At 48.4% G+C, this 23,598-nt stretch overlaps 1 protein-coding gene across 4 annotated transcripts in view; it reads left to right on the top strand.

The window, feature by feature from the left end:
• SLC24A4 (solute carrier family 24 member 4) overlaps positions 1-13,427 on the top strand; it is a 178,162-nt gene extending 164,735 nt beyond the window's left edge. For all 4 annotated transcript variants that reach the window (XM_067727362.1, XM_067727345.1, XM_067727355.1 and 1 more), the window contains exons 14-17: positions 261-375; positions 4,604-4,716; positions 5,142-5,207; positions 6,447-13,427. In XM_067727362.1, coding sequence (XP_067583463.1) covers positions 261-375; positions 4,604-4,716; positions 5,142-5,207; positions 6,447-6,599 — 447 coding nt within the window. In that variant the 3' untranslated portion in view covers positions 6,600-13,427. The remainder of the gene's footprint in view (positions 1-260; positions 376-4,603; positions 4,717-5,141; positions 5,208-6,446) is intronic.
• Positions 13,428-23,598: the final 10,171 nt, after the last annotated feature.

The raw sequence follows: 23,598 nt of genomic DNA, 5'->3' as shown, positions 1-23,598 counted from the left end.
AGTGTTAATAGTGATTGTCTGAGGGTATTGAGAAATGGTAGGTGATTTTTACTTTATTTCCTAAACTTTTTAAAACAGTAAACACGTATTACGTAATCTGGAAAAAAGAACACGCAAAAGATGGTTTTAAAATACAACCGTATTCTAGGTTTTTCTATTGGATATAGCAGTACTGTGTGTAAGTTAAAAACACTCAGATATAAGCACATTTTCCAGGGCTGCTCCTCTGTGAGTTGATATTTCCCCCGACTCTTCTGCAGGTGACTATTATTGGATACACCCTTGGAATCCCTGATGTCATCATGGGCATTACTTTCCTTGCAGCAGGCACAAGCGTTCCAGACTGCATGGCCAGCTTGATTGTGACGAGACAAGGTATTGATCACGCCTCAGCCCTGATAGCAGTCAGCATCACCATGCGGGCCCCTACTCCCAGCCCGAGTTACAGTTCGTGGCTCTCATGACTTGGCAGTCGTTACATCCTGCTATGAAGGAAACTGTGACAACAGGGAAGCATCATGTATTAGATTCCATCCATGGAGAGAGTACTACCAAGATCAACTCCTCCAGACCTCTAGAAGCATTTGTGTGGAGTTGTATAAAAGTGGACTTGTTCTGGGAGTTCCCTGGTGGCCTAGTGTTTAGGGTTCCAGGCTTTCACTGCTGGAACTGAGATCCCACGAGCTGCGCCGCGTGGCCAAAGAAAGAAAAAAAAAAGGATGAACTTGTTCCGGCATCACCAATGTGAGACTGAGCAGAGCTGGAGCCCAGACTTTTTTTTTTTTCTTTTTTTTTGCAGTACGCCGGCCTCTCACTGTTATGGTCTCTCCCGTTGCGGAGCACAGGCTCCGGACGTGCAGGCTCAGCGGCCATGGCTCACGGGCCGGACTCTCAACCACTGCGCCACCAGGGAAGCCCGAGCCCAGACTTTTTATAGCAAATGCAATAGTCATGAGAAATGTTCTGATCCTGGGAAAGCCAAGCGGGGGTATCCTGTATCTCCAACTATTTTCCAATTCTCCTTCAGAATTCTAGACCTTATGTAACGTTATGGTTTGCTTGGCGGTTTTTCTTTGGAGCTAAGTGCCATGGGGTAAGCAAGGTGAGGAATACCGGTATGCTCTTTGATGGCAGAACAAAAGAGCTGTAAAGAGCCAGCCTTCCTTTACCGCTCCCTTTCTACCCGTGAGATAGCGTCCAAGCCCGGACCGCCACAGATCGTCCTCTGTAGATGGAAATTTGAAAGTATGGGGGGCAGGATGGGTGAATAATGGAGTGGAATCTCAGAGGAGACAGGAGAGGAGAGCAGTGTCCAGAGAGAAACTTGGTTTGGAAAGAAGGAAAAAGTTTTATTTCTTCGAGATAAAAGAAAGGGTTAATTAGTTGGTCAGTCAGTCCTGAGAAAACATCAATTGAGGGGAAGGGAAGGTGGGGGTATGTTTGGCAGTAGACTGGAGCCTTGTGGAGAATGGGGACAGTTGGGGACAGCAGCTGAAGGGTTTGGAATTGAATTGAGTGACCTTTGAGGTGAGTGTATTCATTTCCCAGGGCTGTCATAACAAAAGTACCCCAACTGGGTGGCTTAAAACAACAGAAATGGATTCTCTCACAGTTCTGGAGCATAGAAGTCCAAAATCGAGATGGCGGCAGGACCATACTCTCTCTGAAGGTTCTAGGGAGGATCCTTCCTTGTTCTCTCCCAGCTTCGGGTGGTTGCCAGGAATCCTTGGCTTGTGGCTGCATCCGTCCAGTCTCTGCCTGTGTCTTCATGTGGTATAATTCCCTCTGTGTGTGTTTGTCCAAACTTCCTGCTTCTTATAAGGACACCAGTCATTGGATTAGGTCCCACCCTAGTTCATTATGACCTCATTTTAACTGGATCACATCTGCAAAGACTTTATTTGCAAATAAGGTCACATTCCCAGGTTTCGGGTGGACACGAGGGCTGGGCACTATTCAACCCAGCACAATGAGTAAAAGGAAAGCCGATGAGCGCCTAGGGCCTGGCCGATGTTCAGTGACGTGAATTTGGGAGGGATTCCGGCATGAATTTGAAGTCATACCAGCTCCAACAGCACACGGATGAGAGATCACAAGTTCGTCCAGAGCTGGGGTTGGCTGGGTGGACACAATGGAAGGTCAAGGAGGCAAAAGAATGTCCCATGTAAACAGCTGGCCTTGGAGTCCAAGCTAGTGGGTTGGGGGTGGGGGTCATGATACTAGAAGATTCAGGGCTTGGAGGGGAGGGTCCCAATGAGGTCAATGGGGCTCTGTAGGAACAAGGACAGGTGGGGACATCATCTCAGAGTGGCTCCTGTGAGATGCAGAACGCAGAAACAGGAGGGGCGAGGCGGGGGCGGGAGTGTATAGTTGTCGTGAGGGTGATGCTGACGTGATTGGCAGAGGGTCCAGCAGACCAGGTTAAAGCCTGGAAAGATTCTTTATGGCAGGGGATACAGAAACCTCTGTTCGGAGTCCATCACACAAGGCAGGAGCCGTGCGGTGAGCTCTAACACAGAGGCTCTGCATCCTGGGCTCCCTGAAGGCTCGCAGCCCAGAGCGTGGTCCAGGCCGGCAGCATCGGCTTGAGAGAAATGCAGACTCTCAGGCCCCGTCCCAGCCCCACTGAATCAGAGTCTGCTTTTTTTAAAATAATTTTTATAACTTTATTTTTTTAATTTAAATTTATTTATTTTAATTTTGGCTGCATTGGGTCCTCATTGCTGCGCACGGGCTTTCTCTAGTTGCGGTGAGCGGGGGCTACTCTTCGTTGCGGTGCATGGGCTTCTCATTGCGATGGCTTCTCTTTTTGCGGAGCACGGGCTCTAGGCACGTGGGCTTCAGTAGTTGTGGCTTGTGGGCTTCAGTAGTTGTGGCTCGTGGGCTCTAGAGTGCAGGCTCAGTAGTTGTGGCACACGGGCTTAGTTGCTCTGCGGCATGTGGGATCTTCCCGGCCCAGGGCTCGAACCCGTGTCCCCTGCATTGGCAGGCGGATTCTTAACCACTGTGCCGCCAGGGAAGCCCCCAGAGTCTGCTTTTTAGCAAGACCCCCAGTGAGTCGTGTGCTCTTAAAGTTTGAGAAGTGCTGCCGTAAGATTCCTCAGAGGGCAGTGCCTGCACAGAGCAGTCAGTCAAACCTGAGAAGCTCTCCTCTCTCTTCTCCCAAACCTGGGCATCCTTGTGCCTCCTGACCCATCCGGCGAGTGCCTGCCTCCTCACCAGGGGCAACTAGCTGGTCCAAAACAGTTGCTGCTCATTCCTGTTTCACAAAATCCTGGGAGACTGGAAGGCAGGTTTCCCAGAGGTACTGCCCCCCGATAGGACTCAGCTGCTGAGGTTTTGAAGGCACTCAGATCAGTGCCCAGACAGGCAGGGAGGGAGCTGTGAGGCCGTTGAGGGAGGCATTGTGTCCTGGAGGTCAGCGGATGACAGCAACAGGGCGGGAGGAAGTGGCCTGGCTATACTAGAGGGCCAGGAGGTCAGATGGAGGTGAGGCAGTCGTCCGGATGCTCTTCTGAGTCTCTGCGAGCTTCTCAGCGACCAAGGCAACTTTATGGGCACAGGCCTGTGTGTTTCAGGCTTGTTCATTGTACGGACGTTTGTTTGTGGCCAGATTATGACAGTCGTGTCCATTTAGGGCTAAGAGGCCAGGTGAAAACAGGTTCAGCCCGTGTGAGTCTTATTTGTAAAAGTTTGTTTACTAACTTTTGATACTATTAAGTTCCTAAGACTGTGTGGCTTTCATGAGACTGGACAGTGGGGCAGGAGAGGGAAGGTGGTGACACAGTCCCTCACCTCTAAGATGCTTCTAGTCTGGTTGGGGGGAAAGAGTTCACTCTTGGGAGACCACCCAGGCATAAAACCTGATGCCCTGTCGTCTGGGTCAAGGTCGTGGTGCCACCACCTGGGTCACAAGTATGCATTGAGGATGAGGCCCCTTCCCTCCCAGAGCACCTGGGACGCTCAAATAAGAAGCACATAGTGGGTCCTCCCAAAACACCGGCTGACACCCCTGCAGGAGGAATAATGAAGGGCTCTGGATTAGTTTCCTAGGTCAGCCGTAACTACCACAAACTGGGAGACAGGAAAACAGAAACTGACTGTCCCACAGTCTTGGAGGTTAGAAGTCCGAGATCAGGGTGTCAGAAGAGTTGGTTCTTTCTGTCTGTTCAGGCCTCTCTCCTTGGCTTGCGGATGGCTGTCTTCATGTTCAGATGGAGCGCTGCCTGTGTGCATGCCTGTGCCCTAACATCCCCTCTCAATGAAAACACCAGTCATATTGGATGAGGATCCACCCTAAGGACCTCATTTTAACTTGATTACCCCGGAAAGACCCTGTCTCCAGATAAGGTCACATTCTGAGGTATTGGGGGTTAGGACCCCAACATATGAATCTTGGGGGGTCACAATTCAACCCACTACAGGGCTCACATGTAAGACTTTATGAAGGGAGTGGATCTCAGTCCTCATTAAAAGGTTTTAGAAATGTGGGGTCCATGAGGAAGGAATTCCTTTCTAAGGAATAGCACTGATGGAAATGGGAAGGAACAGGGGTTTCCAGCAACCTGCGCTTAATGCATGACATGTCGATTGTCCCCTGCAGGCCTTGGTGACATGGCGGTCTCTAACACCATAGGAAGCAACGTGTTTGACATCCTCGTGGGACTCGGCGTACCGTGGGGGCTGCAGACCATGGTTATTAATTATGGATCCACGGTAAGTTGGTCTCGCTTCCTTAGTGAGATGACGCCACGCGCTTTACAGGGAGTGATAGTGGTGTCGGCCCTGTGCCAGCCAAGGGCTGCAGGGGATGCACTGCCCCCTTCTCCTTGGCACGCTGGCAGCCACTTTGTGCAAAGGCGTCCCGAGCAGCCTGGGCAGTGCCTGCAGGAGGCAGCCTGTGTGTGCCCTGCACTCACGGGTGCTTCGGCCCCGTGTCTCTGCCCACCGGCACGCCTCTCCCCTCCTAGTTCATTTCCTCAGATGAGCAGAGACCTGGATCCATGGCCACGTGCTCACCGTGAACACCCACCTGTGGCTTCCAGATAAGGGAGGGAATGAGCCCGAGCACACTGGGCTTCCAGAACGGATGGGGGCCTGAACAGCCCAGAGGTTCAGGGCATGTGTGTTTGTTTTTCCAGGTGAAGATCAACAGCCGGGGTCTGGTCTACTCCGTGGTGTTGCTGCTGGGCTCCGTCGCTCTCACCGTGAGTTTTTGCAATTCCAGAATAGAAGCCTCACACGTACATCGTTTCCTCTGATTGTGCGCAGTCTCTGAATCCCCTCCCCCTTCCCCTTGGCAGTGAGGGGTAAAGCAGTAAAAACATAGAAATTCACAGATACCCCCAGAAACACTTTCTGCCAAGAATGTTGGCACCAAACACTGCACTTTTCCCTGAGCCACTAAGAAGTCCCTAGAGGAAGTGAGTTACGTTTCCTCTCTTCTTGCTGCCCGGTCTGTCTCCTCTCACTAGTGCCAACAGGAGACAAGTCCTCCCCCAGCCCATCTGAGCTGACAGGGGGACCTGATGGTCAGGTCTCAGGGCTGGCACACCGTGATACTGAGGTCTCCTCACTCCACATGCCCCAAACTGTGCTAACTCTACCTCTGCTTACTTTATTCCATCCTTACAAGCACCTGGTGATATTCTACTCTGCAGAAGTAAGCAAGGCTCAGGGGTTAAGTAACTTGCCCAAGGTCACAGGGATAGGAAATGACAAAGCTGGGATTTGAACCCACACCGGTCTGTCTCTAAGGACCCATGGCATTGCTCTGATGAGGTAACTCTGATCCAACGCTTAGGAGGCCTCAATTCAGGGATAAGAACGAAGGTTGTAAAAGGATAAGAACATAGAAAGAGGATGTGCTCCAACCCCGTCTCACACACACACACACACACACACACACACACACACACCACACACACACACACACACACACACACACACACACACACACACACACACACACACACACACACACACACACACACACACACACACACACACACACACACACACACCCCACACACGGTCCAGGCAGAAGTTTGCCAGACGTGGGCCAGCGGGAGCCTTGGAAGTTTTGCTGAAGAAGGCTGAGGATGCCAAGTTCTGAAGCAAAGGGAAGACCCAGTGAAAGTCCCTGGTTGTCACTAAAGAAGGCCCGGGAGGGCATCCCCAGGAAGTGGTGTACGTGCCCCGGCAGAGCCGGTGCCCTGAGGCCAGCTGCTGCGTGTGCCTGGAGTCTGCACCTTTCATTAGACAAGCATAAAGCCTGCAGGGCTCATTCTGATCAAACCAAGGATCTACCGGCAGCACCCCTCCGCTCTTGCCCACCTTTTGCAGAAAGTTCTGGGGTTCATCGTTCGTGTGTAGTTTTCCAATACAAGTACCTTTTGTAGTATTTCTCTGCCCCCAAGCCCAACACTCACACCCTCTCCTTGCAGGTCCTCGGCATCCATCTGAACAAATGGAGGCTGGACCGGAAGCTGGGGATCTACGTGCTGGTTCTCTACGCCATCTTCTTGTGCTTCTCCATAATGATAGAGTTTAACGTCTTTACCTTTGTCAACTTGCCGATGTGCCGAGAAGACGATTAAAACGTAGCCACTGCCCCCCACGCCCGGGAGCTCTTCTGGACGCTCCGGCGCTGGCGTCCTCCTTCTCCTCCCCTCCCCCACCACGAGTCTCTCCTGCATCGGCAGCCACCGCCTGCTCTTTCATGCACCGGAAGGAAGAGCCATCGTGGTCTTTGTGTGGTCACGGGCCAGGCTGCTGGGCCTCCTCCGCCTGGGAGTTCTGCCCCCCAAAAGGCAAGATTCAGGGGGCGCTGTTTGAGCAGCTTCTCAGCCCTCTGAGCCACCAGCCATAGGGACGTGGCCTGTGTCTCCTCTTTTGGACACTTGGATCACGAGGACTTCTGTGTGCTGGTTGTCCTTCTGTCGCACTGCGGCCTTGGAAATGAGGCGGGCGGTGAACACAGGGTCTCCTGTGGCAATGCAGAATAGGAGTGTTGTTCTCAAGGGTCCCCTCTGGGCCAGAGAGTGTGGGCTCCTTGGGCAGCGTGTGCTACTAAGGGCCTCTGAATCCTGCCGGAGGCACTTACGGTTTGTTGGGAGTTTGGGGCTGTGACGGCAAGCACTCCAACCCTTTTTCTGAAAAAATTGCAAGAATGGAAACAGTTGTTCACAGCAGAAGAGAGAAAACGAGTGAATATTCTTATCACTTTCATTGATGCATTCAGAGAACGAGCAATGAAACATTAAAAATAAAATGTTAGCTATACATCTTCATACTTGAAAAATATCATTCCATACAAAGAACCTTGATGGGGACCAAAAAGGTAATGCTTATGGAAAACAAATCCTATGTATATCGTGTTGCACTGACACTAAGATGTTGGGTTTGGAACATAGAAAAGAGCGGAAGACTAACATCTAAACGGGTGCTAACTCAGAGACACAGTGGAGACGGTAGTTTACAGCCATTCATTCCAGACTTCCTGTGGCATGGGACGCACTGTCAGTTTGGGTTTGTCATTCCTTGTTAATGCTCTGCTCTCAAAACCACCCTGTTCAAAGGCCCAATTGTTTATATGCCCAACAAATTTCATAGCCTGCTGAACTGGAATGCGTGTGCCGGAAGTAATGGTTACTGACAAGAAGAGAGATTTCCTGAAAAACCACCAGTTGCTCTCTGCTGAGCTGGAGGCGAGTATGAAAACCGTAACTTGGAATTTTTTAGAGCTAAGGTTGTTGAACCTTATAGTTTGCTCCACAGGAAAGGCCAAAGATGGGAGGTTGATTCAAAAATAGATAGAAACATATTAAACAATTTCGACTGCTTCATAGCTCTCAAATATATATTAAAAAGATTTACGAACACAAACCATTCCTGGTTTCTAAAAAGAAAGCACAATTCATTTTATATAGAGGTGTTCTTTTTTTTATTTTTTTAACGTTTCTATTGCAAAAGGCTATCAGATTTGATGCACTTTTAATATTGGGCTGTTTTGCACAGAGGACTGTATGGGAATGCCCCATGATGCTGTGAGGAAAAGAGGCTTTTCGTGATTCACCAGTAATCAGTCATGGGTGATGAGTGTAAATCCAACAGCTTATTCTTTCCTCAGACACAAAGGTTGTGACCCGCAGTGGAATTTGTGGCTGTGCTCTTTGGGGCCTCCTGAATTTCAGAAGGAGGACGTGTTCAAGCTTACGTCCCTAAAATTCCCTTAGCGCGGGCCTAAGACATGACAACTCCATCACCAGGCTTCTCTTCTGCATCCTCATCAGTGTTAAGACTTCTCTTTTTTTTCTCTACTTAGATACTCAGTGGTCTTCTGGTTGAGGAGAAGGGCGATTTTCCTAAGAAATTAGCTAAGTGGGAGGCCAGGGAGCCCGTTGGTTCATCAGTATAAATGTCTAGGTGCAGAGGGTTTCAGAGCCCTCAGGACCGCTCTGTGCCCTCATAAAATAGCAGCCTGGTCATCTCCATCTTCTCCATCTAACAGACTCATCCAGGTTTCAAACTGTGTCTGTCTCTGTTTGGCATCTCAAAACTGCCCTGTGACGTAAGTAGGGCTTACTGTCCCCGTTTAACAGGAAATTTAGTCTTGGAGAGGTCAGGTGACTCTAGGTCAATGGCTAGTAAGTAGCAGAACAGGGACCAAGCTCCAGACCGCCACCCGGCTGAGCCAGTCCAGTGTGTGGCCATCCTCGGTGGGGCGAGTGTGCCTATGTCCTTGTCCTTGGGGTCGGTTGCTCCTTATCGTTTGGGTCAAAACTTCTTCAAGTTTCTAATTGACATCTGGGTGCTCCAGCTCACATCCTAATATTTATCTCCAACCTGTGTCCCTATTATTTTCCAATAAAGACAAAAAAATATTTTTAGCCACAACAAGGCACAGGCTACACGGTCCCTGATGACATCCTGCTGGTGTTCAATTCTTTGAATCCTCGTGTAGCTTTCAGAGAACACATCCTAATCACCCACCTCTTCCTCAGCAGAACCCATTTGAGATTATAAATATGCTGCACTTGCAGTTTGAGACAAAAAATAATGTTTCGAGCGTGTAGAGCAGTCCTCCTGGCTAATTCTCTTACGACGTTAATGTGCCAATGTAACTTCCTTAAAGGATCTATGTATTTATTGTATCTAGGAAACTATATATACACTGTAGGTGCAGAGTTCTCTTTTTTAACTAGATATTTTTCCATCTCAAGTTTAAAGAATTGCTTGATTAATTAGGCCTTCATTTTAAAATACTGCTTTCATCACTGCACAGGATTACTTCCTTTATTTTATCCGAAGCTAGTTAGCAGAAGGTAAAGTTACTCTGCTACAAAAATAGGCAATCTGAAAAATAAACTTAGCTCTTCGAATTGGGGGCAGAAAATGAACCACTGCCCTCAGATAGAAAACGTCTATAAAAGCAGGAGCTGGTGGTTCCTGTCCATTTCTGGTTTGGAATTTACCTTCGCCAGCCCAAGCATAGTCAGGGGGGAAGGGGTGCAGTGTCTTGAGAACGCAGCCCTGGAGGAAGGTTCTGGGTCGGCTGCAGTGAGAGACTACTGTTTAGAGCAGGTCAGGGGCATCCCATCCCCATCCTTCCTGTAACCCACAGCTGCTGGCCTCTGTGTTTGTCTTCCACGTCACCGATCTTGCAAGTTTTCACCTGTTCATTACCTGCTCCCCCACCCCTCACGCCGCCTATTAAGGCTGTTTCTTGCTTCTCCCCGTCAATCTTCTGCCTTTACAGACCCAAGCAGCTGAAAAGGCATAACCCCCGGGGAGCCACCTGAAACCAGATGGGCGTGCCCACCACTCCAGGGCAGCCCTGCAGACCCCTTCTGGGCTGCCCAGGGTCTAGGTCCCAAGAGAAGAAACTGCCCCCTCTTCCCTTTTGACGAGGATTTGCAAGGCTCCTAGCATCAGCAGGAGACCAGCCCTCAGGGAACACCAGACTCCACAAACAGGCTGGGAATCCAGGAGGGGTGTGGGCAGCCTCTTCGGCTGACACCCTTCTTTCCTCCGGGCATTTCCCCTCCCTGAGCCCTAGGGCCCCTCCCTCTCCTTAAGGTGGGTGTGGACAGAATCGAGATGGACTGGGAGAGGGTCACTTCCTTGCCTCCTTCCCCAGGTGTGAAATGGGCTAGCGGGGTCAAGGTCTGGAGCAGGGCAGGAGAGAAGCAGAGAGCCTCCAGCTCGGGCTGGCCCCTGTGAGCTCGTGGCCCTCCCGTCCGCCCTGATGCTGAGTGGGCCCTTAGGCCTGGGGTTGGCCTCTCACACGCCACCCTTTCCTTCTCTGGTAAGCCCTTTTCCTCCCCTGGCAGGGAAAAGATGGTTGTACAGGTATGTGACAGGCTCTCAGCAGATGCTTGTTGCTTGAATAAACAAAGAACTTGCCTGTTAGGGTGAAAATCTTCAGGAGGTGGTTCCCGAGTCCTGTGATTTAAATATTCCCAGGTCCCTCTAATGCCCTCTGAACATCATTTCTGTGTGAGTCTCGGGGCAGTTAGCAGATGCGCCCAGGGCCTCTGAGATGGGCCACAGCTCAGCAACTTCGTCACCACGTGGTGCTCAGAGAAACTTCCAGAAATTTTGGAAAACGCTCTCTGGGCAGCTCTTGGGTGGCAGGAAGTCCATCATCCCCCATCCATCCCTGGACCCAATGTGGTGCCCCTGGCCCCTGCCCTTTCTATGTGGATTCACCCAGAGCATCCAGGCACCCTGCCAGCTGTGAGCCCTTACTCTCTGCAGCTGGTCACATGAGCCCCTCAAGTGCGAAGATGCTCACAGGGCCTTCTGGAAGCATACGGAAGGGGCCCCTCCAGCACTGGGTCAATCTCCCCCACTGTGTCTGTCATGGGGCTGGTAGAACAGGAGGGTCTTTGTACGGGCCCATCCTACAAGGCAAGACACAGGTGGGACGCAGATTTCGTTACCTGGCTCGTGTAGGGCCCCTTTGCCTTGCTGCAGAGACCTGTTCCCCCAAGGGCAGTCCACAACAGTATTTTTGGCCGTGTTGGGTCTTCGTTGCGGTGTGCAGGCTTCTCATTGTGGTGGCTTCTCTTGTTGCAGAGCACAGGCTCAGGCGCGTGGGCTTCAGTAGTCGTGGCTCATGGGCTCAGTAGTTGTGGCTCGCGGGCTTAGTCGCTCCGCGGCATGTGGGATCTTCCTGGACCAGGGATCGAACCCATACCCCCTGCACTGGCAGGTGGATTCTTAACCACTGCGCCACCAGGGAAGTCCCATAACGGTACAGATTTTTAAAAGGCTGTTGCATTTGCTTCTTAATAGGGAATACTAAATTGGGACACTAGCTTAGTATGTGCTTAACTTCAAACCTCTTAGCCAATGGGGTCAGTCTTCGAAGTCACACGCTACCCAATCTCAAGGAAATCGTACCTGCATGAAATGGGGAGAAGAAGTGCTTTTCTCCCATCCTGCCACCCAGAAGGAGCTATGTTTTCCATCACAACGGGGAAGCCAGCTGGGTTGTATTAGAGCTTTGATTATTTTATGGGGATTTTTAAAAGTTCTCACTTTTTAATGAAAAATGGCTCCCCAGTTCCCTTGGTCTCTGCTAAATCCTCACACACTGCTGGGGGCCAGGGGCGTGCTTGGTGTCATCTTTTACCTGCGTGCTTCTAAGGCTTTCCATCACCTCTTATGGTGCCAGTGTCTGGTCATCAAGGTGGCGTGTCCTCCGCACACTTTGTAGCAGAGGTTGAGAACATATCCTCTTCTAGTCTGGGAAAACATCTGCTTCCTGAACACCCTGATACAGAACCAGGGCCATGGGAGGTGGCTCTGACAGTTAGAAATGCCCACTGTACCCATGTGAAAGTCACGTCCTTGCTTGTGTGGTTTTTCCATCGTTAGATTTGTGGGCCTGGGATGGGCTGCTTCTTGGTTAAAAGCCCTATGCCACACACGGGCATATCCACACCTATTCCCACAGTTGCCGGAATTCAGATAGTTGCTTTTTATGCAACACGTTGGTTGGGACTTATCCACAGTAGAAGCCAATAAAGCCCTTAATCCTGGAGAAATTATGTCCCCTCGCCACCCCACCACTGGAAAACATGCTTTTTAAACTATCGAGAAAAAGTCTGTACAGCTTTTGGTTTCTAGTCGCCTGGTTTGGTCTGATCGGCCTTTGTGCATAAAGGAGGATCCCAGACAATGGAACTGTCCCTGCTCCCACCTCCAGAAGTTCCCAGATACTTGGGAGTATCCGGATGGACACGAAGTCTCCATTCAACACGAGGAGCGAGGCCTTTGCTCCCACTGAAAATGGCTGGGATGTGAGCCAGGCAGCTCTGTTTTTCCAAATCAAATGTTCTGGAGGGTTTTTTCTGGCCTCACCTCCAGAGGTGCCCTTCTGAGCTATAGAACACTTTCTGGCACTTTCTCCATGTGACTGGACCTAGGCTGTTTGGGGGCCCAGTGGCCAGAGCTGTGGCTGAGCCTCTGTGGCCAGCTCTAGGGGAGCCTCGTAGGGGGTCTGCTGGCCTGGGAGACTGGGTGTCTAATTCAGAGCACACGCTTCCTGGTAGAGTGCCCTCTGTATATGTCTCCTGTCCAGCTGCTGCCAGTTGCTAGGTGTCTAAATACAAAGCGAGCCTTGATTACCTAGAGAGGAAAGAGCGCTGCCAGCCAGATGGGGCCAGGCGCACGTGCAGACGCAGGAGCTGCCGAGGGAAGGGCAGGGGAGGCCTGGCACAGCCCAGGTGCCCAAGAGGCAGACTGGGCACTGTTTCCACAGGGCCATGGGATCTTCCTGGGACCCAGCAAATAGCAGGTAAATAGAACCAGAGGGCTTTCGTGCCCAGAAAGAACCCCCTTAGAAACAACCAAAACCAAAAACTTCTGAGGCTGTGACACATCACTTGAGTCACCATGAGACAATGCCGGGATGCTAGGCTGAACGCTGCCGTCTTTGTTCATCTTCTCTAACAGGTGAAGCAGGAGCAGTGAGTTGAAAAGTTGTACATAATAAATATATTTATCCTGCTATTTATTTTTTCAATAACTGTGACCTCCTGCACTGTGAATGCTCTGTGATATGAGATCCTTAGTTTAATAAAACTGTCATTAAATTTGAATGGATTGATATTATTGGTTACTAAACACTGGCATGAGTTTATTCTTATTGTGAAGAAAAATCTAGACTAAATATTGAACTAAATCTTTATAAGAAACCTAAAAGTCAGTATTGTAATGCAATATATGAAAATCTGTACACTGTCAATAAAATAAACGAATACAAGTTGTCTTTCCCTATAGAGAGCTTCCATTCATGTTTTAATAGACACATACATATTTGTAGTTTTGGAAAGAATTCTTTACACTGGAATAACAGCCATTTATTGAAACCATTTCTATTTGCATATTGAGAAAAAAGTAAACTTCAAAAAGGATGAGGGTTGGCACCTTTTAATTATAATGATTGGTAATGAATCAAACAAAGCAGAAAACTCGTAACTTACCTTGGCTAAGCACGAATGAATCCAGAATGACCCAGCCTTCTCTTGCCTCACCAGCAAGGCCAGCTTTATGGGCTGGGGACACATGAGGTCAGTCACAGAGGGCCTCACACTCAGAAAGACCCCAGGCTCAGTTGTCACCATCTTGAAATCTTTCATTTTTTTTAAAAAGGGGCCCCACAGTTTCTTGTTTTTAAAGTGAAGTCTAGTTGCTGTACAATATTATATGTTACAGGTGTACAATATAGTCATTCACAATTGTTAAAGGTTCTACTCCATGTACAGTTATTATAAAATATTGGCTATATTCCCTGCGTTGTCCAGTATATCCCTGTAGCCCACATTTTCATTTCTGCCCTGGGCCCTGCAAATTATGAATCTCGTCCTGCTCGTCAAGAATAAGGTTATGCTGTACCTAACAGACAAGAAGTTGGTATCCTAAGGCAAAGAACTCTTGCAAACTAATAAGAAAATGGCAAAAACCCTTCAAAAGAAAAATTATAAAGGAAAAAAAAAGGTAATTCCCAAAAGAAGAAGTATAAATGGCTAATTAACAGAGGAAATTCCATCTCACTGACCACAGCAGGGAATACATATTAAATACAGTAAAATATGCTGGGACATATTCAGGTTTATAAAGCCTGAAACAAAGAATTTGGGAGCTGGGTCCTCAGAACTATGAATGCAAAACTGAGTGTGAATGTGAATGTTTTTTAGAATGAGAAAAGGAACCACAATAAATTACAGAGTTTTTAAAGCTGAAAGTCTCACAAATGTCGCTAAAGCCAGTAAAAATACCATAGCACATTTGTTGACTGTGTAACACTCCTTTATAATATTTTTTCTACATTTTCCGACTGTATGTTTTTTCTTCATTCTTTCATTTGACAGTGATTTTGTGTTACCATTTCCTATGCCGAGGATAGAAATATAATTCAGTATTTATCCTAGCGCGGTTGACTGAAATGTTTCTTATTTCCAGTTGGAATTAATAAAATATATAACTTCACACAGCTTTACTTGCTAAAAAAAATAATAATAATAAGGTTATGCCATCGGCTCTTGTGTCATGAGAAATTGAGATGAGGGGGAGAGGTACTGGTTAATTCCTTCATTCTAAACGTTTCCTGCGTCCCAGCTGCCTCAGGGCCACCATAAACTAACATACACGTAAATCACCTGGGCATCTTGTTAAAAAGCAGATTCTGGGGCTTCCCTGGTGGCACAGTGGTTGAGGGTCCGCCTGCCGATGCAGGGGACATGGGTTCGTGCCCCGGTCCGGGAAGACCCCACATGCCGCGGAGCGGCTGGGCCCGTGAGCCATGGCCGCTGAGCCTGCGCGTCCGGAGCCTGTGCTCCGCAACGGGAGAGACCACAACAGTGAGAGGCCCGCGTACCGAGAAAAAAAAAAAAGCAGATTCTGGTTTAGCAGAATGGGATAGGGCCAAAGATGCTACGTTTCTAGCAAGTTCCCAGGTTTGCCAATGCAGCTGGTCCACTTTGAATACTGAGAAGGTGGATCAGTCCCACTCAGAGTGTGATGTGGGCACCTGTGCAGCCTCACAGACTGTTCTCCATCTGCCACAAGACAAGTATAGAGACTGAGAGAGAGTATAAACATTTATGGCAATATGATGACTAATTTTATGTCTGAACATGTTTTTTTATTGCATTTTTCTAGTAACTTTTTGTTGTACTTATAAAAACACCTGTCCACAAAGAAAATATGAAAAAAAATCTTTCCCACAGGTTCTACTTTAGATGAGAAGTTGTACTTTACATGAAAGTTTAGATGGTTTTAGCTCTTTCCTGTTTAAAAGTCAATCTACCATGTATGAAGGACTTTGATTTCCAGCTCAATTAGCCTTGTGGGTCCTGCAGCCTCATGTTCTTTGTTCTCACTATCTCATTGTCCCTCAATCCATCTGGTGCTGCATGGCTTGATGAACCAGTGGGACACAGGACAGAAACAGAAAATGTCCCCATTTCACAGATGGGGAAGATGAGGTTCCGAAAGCATACCTGCTGTGTGCAGGGTCCTTCATCCACTCACCGTGAGAGCCAGCCTTAACAGCCATGCCTCCTCCTATTGCCTGGGGCTGCCCAGACCAGACAAGGGAAGGGGTGGTTGACTGAATCTGTCCTCCCCTGGGAGCTCATCTCCTAGTTGATTTCACAACTCAGGCTCTATCAGCTTGTTTTTGATGTTTTCTAAAACTTGCTCCAGGCAATTCCAAGTTCAACATGGTCCTGGTGCAGGCAGTCTGATGGTACAGTGGTACGAGAAGCAGGCCTTCTCCTGGGCGTCTGTCGCCCATCCTTGCTATAGCTATATTCCAATTTTTTAAAGTGGGCAAATGTTCAGAGCAGTTATTCTCCTTTCCTCCATCAACAGGTAGATGGAGGAGAGGAGAATAGCTTATAAAAATGCTGAGATTATCAATATGGGGGAAGAGAGTCTTAAATATTCAACTCCAGGCAATGATATGCAGGCTCAAGAGCTTAGGGGTGATGTTTGCAACTTACTCTGAAATGCATTGAAAACATAAGATGGCTGGGTGGGAAATGGGGAGATGTGTGATAAAGCAAGTTTAGTAGTGTTAGTGGCAAAATGTAGATGGTGGGTATATGGATATTCACTGTACAGGGGTTTTTTTTTTTTCTGTATGTTTGAAAATTTTCATAATAAAATGTTGGGGGAAAAAAACAGCAAACTCTCCTCCCACCCCCAATCGCCTTCCTGCTCTGCAGTACTAGTATCTCACCAGTCGTCAGCAGCAAAATGTCAACTCCTCCCACCACCCCTACCCCTAGTGCCAGACAACGATCTGTCTTCTCGTTTTCTTCCTTGCAGTCGTTTTTGCAACCTCTAACTCCCTTTCTGCTCCAGCCATCAGGGCCCCACTGTCAGTGTTCGCCTGGTCCAGGCCAGAGGCTCCAAGCCAGCCTCCCTGCCTCCACTCTCCCTCCCTTCCCAGTCCCGCCTCCACTCAGCAGCCAGAGGGATCTTTTAATGCAGAAATCTGGTTTGTCCCTTTCGTGCTCAGAAGCAGTTAACGACTCCCAGTTGCCTCAATGGACCATCTCAGACCCTCCACAACCATGATGATGATATCTTCCTCTTTATCTTGCATGACTCTGCCTATCCTCAGAGATGTTGCTGTTACCTCTGCTTGAAATGGTTTCCCCACCCTTTATCCTGCAGAGGAGGGCCCACCCTTCTTCCTTCAAGGCCTTCCTAGGCCTCTAGGCCAGAATGAACCACCTGCTTCTGTTTTGTTTTTAAATCTTTTTTTTTTTTTTTTTTTTTTGGTCTGTAAGCTTACTTCTATTACTATTTGGCAATTATACATTTGGAATTTTCTAGAACAGTCTCAATTTGAAATATACTCACCCATGGCCTCCTCAACCATTGAGAGGCACCCATTTGGGGGTGTCTAGATTACATCTTTTAGACCAGCCCTTACAGCTAGAAAGAGCACAAAGCATTCTGTCATTCAGTAAACATGTATTGAAGGCCTGCTCTGCACCAACGGCTGGTTGCAGAGGTGGAAGGCCTACTGCCAGTCACTTCAGGGAGCCCCCAAGTTCTGGGAGGGAGTGAGCTCAGGCGGCAAGAGCACAGAGAAGGGACACCCAATCATCCTGGCAGTCAGGGGAGATGTTGACTCAAGCTGAGGCTTAATGGATGAGGAGAGTCAGGAGTAGGGATGGGGAATAACATATCCACACGTGAGCCAGGCAGAAGGGGACACCTTCAAATCACATCAAATATTTCATGATTTAAAAAGAGGCAATGGGGCTTCCCTGGTGGCGCAGCGGTTAAGAATCCGCCTGCCAGTGCAGGGGACACGGGTTTGAGCCCTGGTCTGGGAAGATCCCACGTGCTGCGGAGCAACGAAGCCCGTGCGCCACAACTACTGAGCCTGCGCTCTAGAGCCTGTGAGCCACAACTACTGAAGCCCGCGTGCCTAGAGCCCGTGCTCCGCAACAAGAGAAGCCACCGCAATGAGAAGCCCGCGCACCGCAATGAAGAGTAGCCCCCGCTCGCCGCAACTAGAGAAAGCCCGTGCACAGCAACAAAGACCCAACTCAGCCAAAAATAAACAAATTTTTAAAAATTAAAAAAAAATAAATAAAAGAGGCAATTAACGTGGAGAAAATATGACAGAGATGTTCAAATACTTTGTGGACAAAAAAAAATGTTGCCTGCCATTTCAGTAAACAACGAATGTTGCCCGCATCAATACAGCCAGCCCGATGGTGCAGCCTCGGGGGAATTCAAGATGGAGAAAAACAGGAATACTGGCCCTAGATACTTAAGATGGCTGTCAAAGGAATAATTTCAGTGAACCCAGACTCTTGCATCTTCCCATATGTAGAAAAGCACTAAAATCATTAACTTGAGATTTTTTTGTGTGATTAGCAGTAATCTTTTGATGTTCAACTACATGGGTTTTTGTTTTTGTTTTCAGCAAAAACTCCTATACATCCTGACTCCTCTCTTACCTCCTTGGAACAGTTCCTCAGAGCTAGCTGAGAGGCTGATTCTCAGGCTAGAGTCCTCAATAAGGTCCCTGAATAAAACGTAACTCTCAACTTCTAGGTGGTGTGTTTCTTTCAGTCAACACCATCTCTACCATACACAAAAATCAACTCAAAATGAATGAAAGACTTGACTGTAAGACCTGAAATCATAAAACTCCTAGAAGGAAATGGGCAGTATGCTCTTTGACATCCATCTTAGCAGTAGCATTCTGCATATGTCTCCTCAGGCAAGAGAAACAAAAGTAAAAAGAAGCAAAGAGGACTACGCCAAGCTAAAAAGCTTCTGCACAGCAAAGGAAACCATCAATAAGATGCAAAGACAGCCTTCCAAATGGGAGAAGATATTTGCAAATCACGTATTCAACAAGGGATTAAAACCCAAACTATATAAAGAACTCATGCAACTCGACAACAAAAAACAACCCAAATTTTAAAAGGGCAGAGGACCTGAATAGACATTTTCCCAAGAAGACATACAGGTAGCCAACAGGCATGTGAAAAAAATTGTTCAACATCACTATTAGAGAAATGCAATCAAACCCACAATGAGATATCACCTCACGCCTGTTAGAATGGCTATTATCACAAAGGCAAGAGATAGCAATACTCATACACTGCTGGTACGAATATAAACTGGCGCAGTCGCTATGGAGGCTCCTCGAAAAATTAAGACTAGAACTACCGTATCATCCAGCTCTCCTACTTCTGGGTATTTATCCAAAGAATACAAAAGCACTAATTCAAAAAGATACATACACCCCTATGTTCATCACAGCGCTATTCCCCCATCCTCCGTACTGATCAGTCTCGGTATCTGATCAGGTTTCTCGTCCTCCACTGATGCCAGGTGATGTCTGATCACACTGCCTGCCTTCAGTAGGAATCCCATTAGGTCAGTTTAGTCAGAATCCCTCTCACCCGTGATGTCTCCTTAGTAATTTTCCATCCACTGATCCCCACCCTGCTCCTTGGGCATAAACGCCCACTTTTCCTTGTTGTATTCAGATTGGAGCCCGATGTCTCTCCCCAGCTGCAAGCCTCCGCTGCCGTGGTCCCTACACCCACAGCGATGGCCCTCCTTGAATAAAGCCTGCCTGTCCCTTAACAAGGGTCACGAATCTTTTCTCTTTACTACTTGCCGCATTCTGCCTTGTGGCCTCTGGCAGGAGGCGTGGTGCGTGGCGCTTACAGCCAGCTGGCTGAGCAGCAGAGTCCAGGGTGGGCAGAGCACCTCCTGTGGGGCTCCTGACCCACAAACCACCACGGACGTGGGCCTCTGGGCCACAGAGCTGGGCGTGAGGCGGGGGCTGAGGGGCCCGCAGGACCAGCAAGGCTCACCGAGAGGCTGAGCGGGATAGAGGTGCTGTGACCAAGCTGGAACCTTCCAGGTGCAGCACTGAAAGTCCCATGTCCTGGGAAACCCCTCAGGCCAGGGCAAACTAAGATGGTTGGTCACCCCAGGCCGGGACCAGATTCAGGGACATGTGACCTTTGCATTTACAGAGCCCACGCTTAGACGGGTCTCGTGCTTGGCTTGATGTTCTGCTGTCTCTGCCTTGAAATCTGTAACGCTTTTTGAGCAAGGGGGTCACATATTTTCATTTTGCACTAAGTCCTACAAGTCATGTAGCTAGCCCTGCCCTAGGCCAACACCCCTGTGAGGGTCACACACTGTGGTACCAGCACCTGAGGCTTCTGTGGGTGACACCTTCCTTCCTAGTCCTCAGCATGACCTTGTCCAAGGAGACAGCGTTAATTCATAGCAACTGAATTGAATCCAAACTTCCTTAAACACACCTCTTGGCACCCCTGTCAGAGGCAGAGCACAGGGTGGAAGGCACTGCAGAGCCCACGGAGCTGGGCATCTGTTCTGCACTTATAAAAAGCAATAAAGGAAAAATTAAAAAACTAAGTCACTAAAGGGAAACTGACATTTGTCACAAGCCTGCTACTCAACACGCAGCTAGCCACCTTCCATATAATCTTCACAAGCAGCTGTGAGGTATGCCTCCACCCATATTGCAGAAGAAGAAACTTGGGCTCAGAGAGGCTAAGAAACTTCCCCAAGGTCACACAGAGGGCAAGAGTGGAGCTGAAAGGGAACTGTGCTGTGTGTTTCCAAAGCAGCCAGAGTGCGTGTCCCCCCAGCCCCCAGCCCGCCGCCCAGCAGCTCCTGAAGGCAGGGGGTCCACGGTGGGGAATGTTCTTAACCTGAGGTCCCAGGAGCCTCCTGCGGGGTGCACACCCCTCTGTGGACTCTCACCTGGGATGGCAGCAGAAGCCCAGCCTGGGACTGTGGCCAAGAAGACCAGGGCTGGGTCGGATTTCCTCTCACACTGGCCGCTTGTTGCCGCCCATGATTCTAAAGGAACCACCCTGGGTTTTCTCACAAGGAAGACGCCTTGAAGACACCACACTTGATTTTCAGAGGAAGGATACAGCCCCAAAGGGAGAAGTGAAATAGAAATCACGGCCTCACTCCCACGTTGTGATAGAACATCTTTTTTGCCAAGCACGCTATACAGAGAAGTGTAAGGTACAGTCCTTGTCCGCAAGGCAAAAGACAAACGAGGAGGGTTAGCTACCCTGAGCCATGACAGCACCTCTCAGTGGTGGGCACTTAAGCTTTCTTAGGCAGTAACTCATTCTTCCCTCATCACTATCTTGAGAGCTATGTAGGGTCCTACCTCCAGACGTCTACCCATGGCGCTGTCACCTCCCCCTAGGATGCCCTTCCCTTATTTCTACCTGTTGGAACCCTTCTCCAGAAAACCGCCAAAGACCAGTGGCTTAAACAGGGTAGGATTTTATTCTTCTCTCATGTAGAAGACGAGGGTGCTCAGTCCAGGCTGTTGGGACACTCCATGGCGCTGGAGAGCCAGCCTCTTTCTCCACTGTGGCTCTTCGTTCCTCAGCATATAGCTTCTGCCTTATAGCCCAAAGTGGCTGCCTAACTTCATCTTGCCTGCAACCTCATGAGAGATCCTGAGTCAAATCCAAGCATTTAAGCTGCTCCTGAATTCCTGACTCATGGAAACTGTATAATTAAAAAAAAAAAAGTATTATTGTTCAAAGCTGTTGAATCTGGGGGTAGTTTGTTAAGCATCAATGGATAACTAACACACCGTACTAGTTAGTTATCCATTTAGTTCGTTTATTCAACTGTCCTGAGCCCCCAACCTGGACACACATGGATGAATCAGACGTAGTTAAAGACTACCTATCAGAACATGAGGATTTCCTGGAGGTGGGGCAGAAATCATGTCATTTGTGTCCTTGCCCTTGGAACGCTTTCCCCACCTTGGTACACAGTAGGGTCGCAGGACCTGGCACACAGTAGGAGCTCTGCTTCCCAGAGAAGAGCTTCTAACTCCTGGCTTGCCTTCTGGTAGATGAGCCAACTTAGAGATGATGAGCTGTTAATGTTCAATCATCTGGCCTCTTGTCAAAAATGTGGATTTGTTTCTCAGAGGACAGTTTCAAAGTCTCTTTCCATTCCCTCACTCCCCGCGCTGCCAAGAGGAAGAACGTGCAGCCCAAGCAAGCGAGAGCCTTTCCTGAGCCAGCTGCCTTCCCCCTGCCTGCAGCTGGTGTGCATCCTTCAAGGCCCTCCAAGGGTGGCCTCCTCCTTTAGGCCTCCCTGGTTATCCTTCACTGTGGGGGAGGGAGCAAGGAAAGAAAATGATCTTCTTGAAAAATTATTCCCTCACGCTGAATCTTTATGAACCATATTGTCGGAGCAACTTGAATTATACATGTAACTCATGGCCTTGTTTTCTTAAATAATAAAATATGCAGTACTCTGCTATAAATTCTACAGAGCCTACTGATTCTCACAGAATGCTTTCACAGCTTTTTGCCAAACTCTTGTATCTCTAACCAACCTGCGGTTGCAACTGATGAATGACAGGAATGTTATAAATCACACAATTTTGTTTACCAAATGGGTACAACCAAAGCAAAACAGTAAAGATGTAGTCAGAATTTTACTCATTCATTGATGACATGAATGACTTCTCTGCAGAATCAGACAATAGTTTTTGAAAACTGGAAGACTATTTGCCCAATTTTTTGTGTTTTTCATAACATAATGACTAAAGATATGACACAATTTTTTAAAGGTTTTTTTTGATGTGGACCATTTTAAAAGTCTTTATTGAATTTGTTACAATATTGCTTCTGTTTTTTGTTTTTGTTTTTTGGGCCGAGAGGCATGTGGGATCTTAGCTCCCTGACCGGGAATTGAACCCACACCCCCTGCACTGGAAGGTGAAGTCTTAACCACTGGATGGGATTCCACTTCTATATTAGGTTGTATGGGCCGTGACTTCTGTCTTGCTGGCAGACTCTCTCTATTGCCTTCTCAGCTTGCACACTGTGATAAAACAAGTGGCTGTGCTGCCATTTCCACATGGCCAGGCACTGAAGATGGCCTCCAGCTAACATCCAGCAAGGAACTGAGGCCCCTCAAGGAACTGTATCCTACCAACAACCATGTGAGTTTGGGAGCAGCTCCTTCCCTAGCTGAGCCTTCAGACGAGACACCAGCCCTGGCCAACAACTTGACTGCAGCCTTGTGAGAGACCCTGAAGCAGAGGCAACCATCAAAATTGTGCCAAGACTCCCGAGTCACAGAGATTGTGAGATAGTGAATGTGTTGTGTGAAGCTGCTAAATTTGGAGTAATTTGTTACACAGCAGTAGATAACTGATGCACTTCCTTATCGCCAGGCTTTGAGTTACACGAGGCAGACCATTTCCTTTGTACTCAATCCACTTAGAGTCAGGGTTTTCTGTCATTTAAACCCAAGAACATCCTCCTATGGTGCGTCTCCTCCACTAGCTTGAAAGCTCCTCAAGGACAGACCTTCCATGTCCTCCCAGAGACTCACTAGTGTCATAACTTTGTGTGAATTAAGGACATACATGACCCTAATTTTAGCTCATCTTCTGACAGCACAAAGCAGGGAAAATCCAAACGATGACACGGGACTCAGAAATGGAGAAGCCTTTCTCCTTGGTTACAAGTCATTTTTATTTAGCCAACAAGAGATTATTAAGTGCCTGCTGTTTGCAGAGCCCTCCACTGGCTACTGGTGAAGGGAGAGAAAAAATTTAAAAGGAGGGTATATTCCTTGCTCCTAGGGAGCCGGCACTCACACTAAGGATAGCAGAGGCATGAGAACATTCTAGTGTCTAGAAATATGTAACAAGTGCAGGTTAAGAGGGCACCTCAGTGGGGAGCAGACAGGCTTCAGAGACAAACCTCGGAGTCAGATGAACCAATGCGGTGACTGGGCAGGAGAGAGGTTCCCTGAGACAGATACTGGAAACCTTCAGTTTCTGCCGTAGCGATGGGTAGGGCTGGCCAAGGGGAAGTGAGACACCAGACAAGAAGCTGTCCCAATAATCCAGATTGGGGGCTGCTTTAAAAGCTTTTTGGGGTGTGTCCTCAGCTCACGAGCACCCTTTCTCTCTGAGATTGCCTACCCCTCACAGCCAAGATGGGGCAATCAGGTTACCTCTCCAGAGAATTGGAACTGGGAGCACAGGATGCC

The sequence above is a fragment of the Pseudorca crassidens genome, chromosome 1 (assembly GCF_039906515.1).
Source record: "Pseudorca crassidens isolate mPseCra1 chromosome 1, mPseCra1.hap1, whole genome shotgun sequence".
NCBI classification, from domain to species: Eukaryota; Metazoa; Chordata; class Mammalia; order Artiodactyla; family Delphinidae; genus Pseudorca; species Pseudorca crassidens.
The sequence above is the reverse complement of the archived record's forward strand: the minus strand, read 5'-3'. Positions and strand labels throughout refer to the sequence as shown.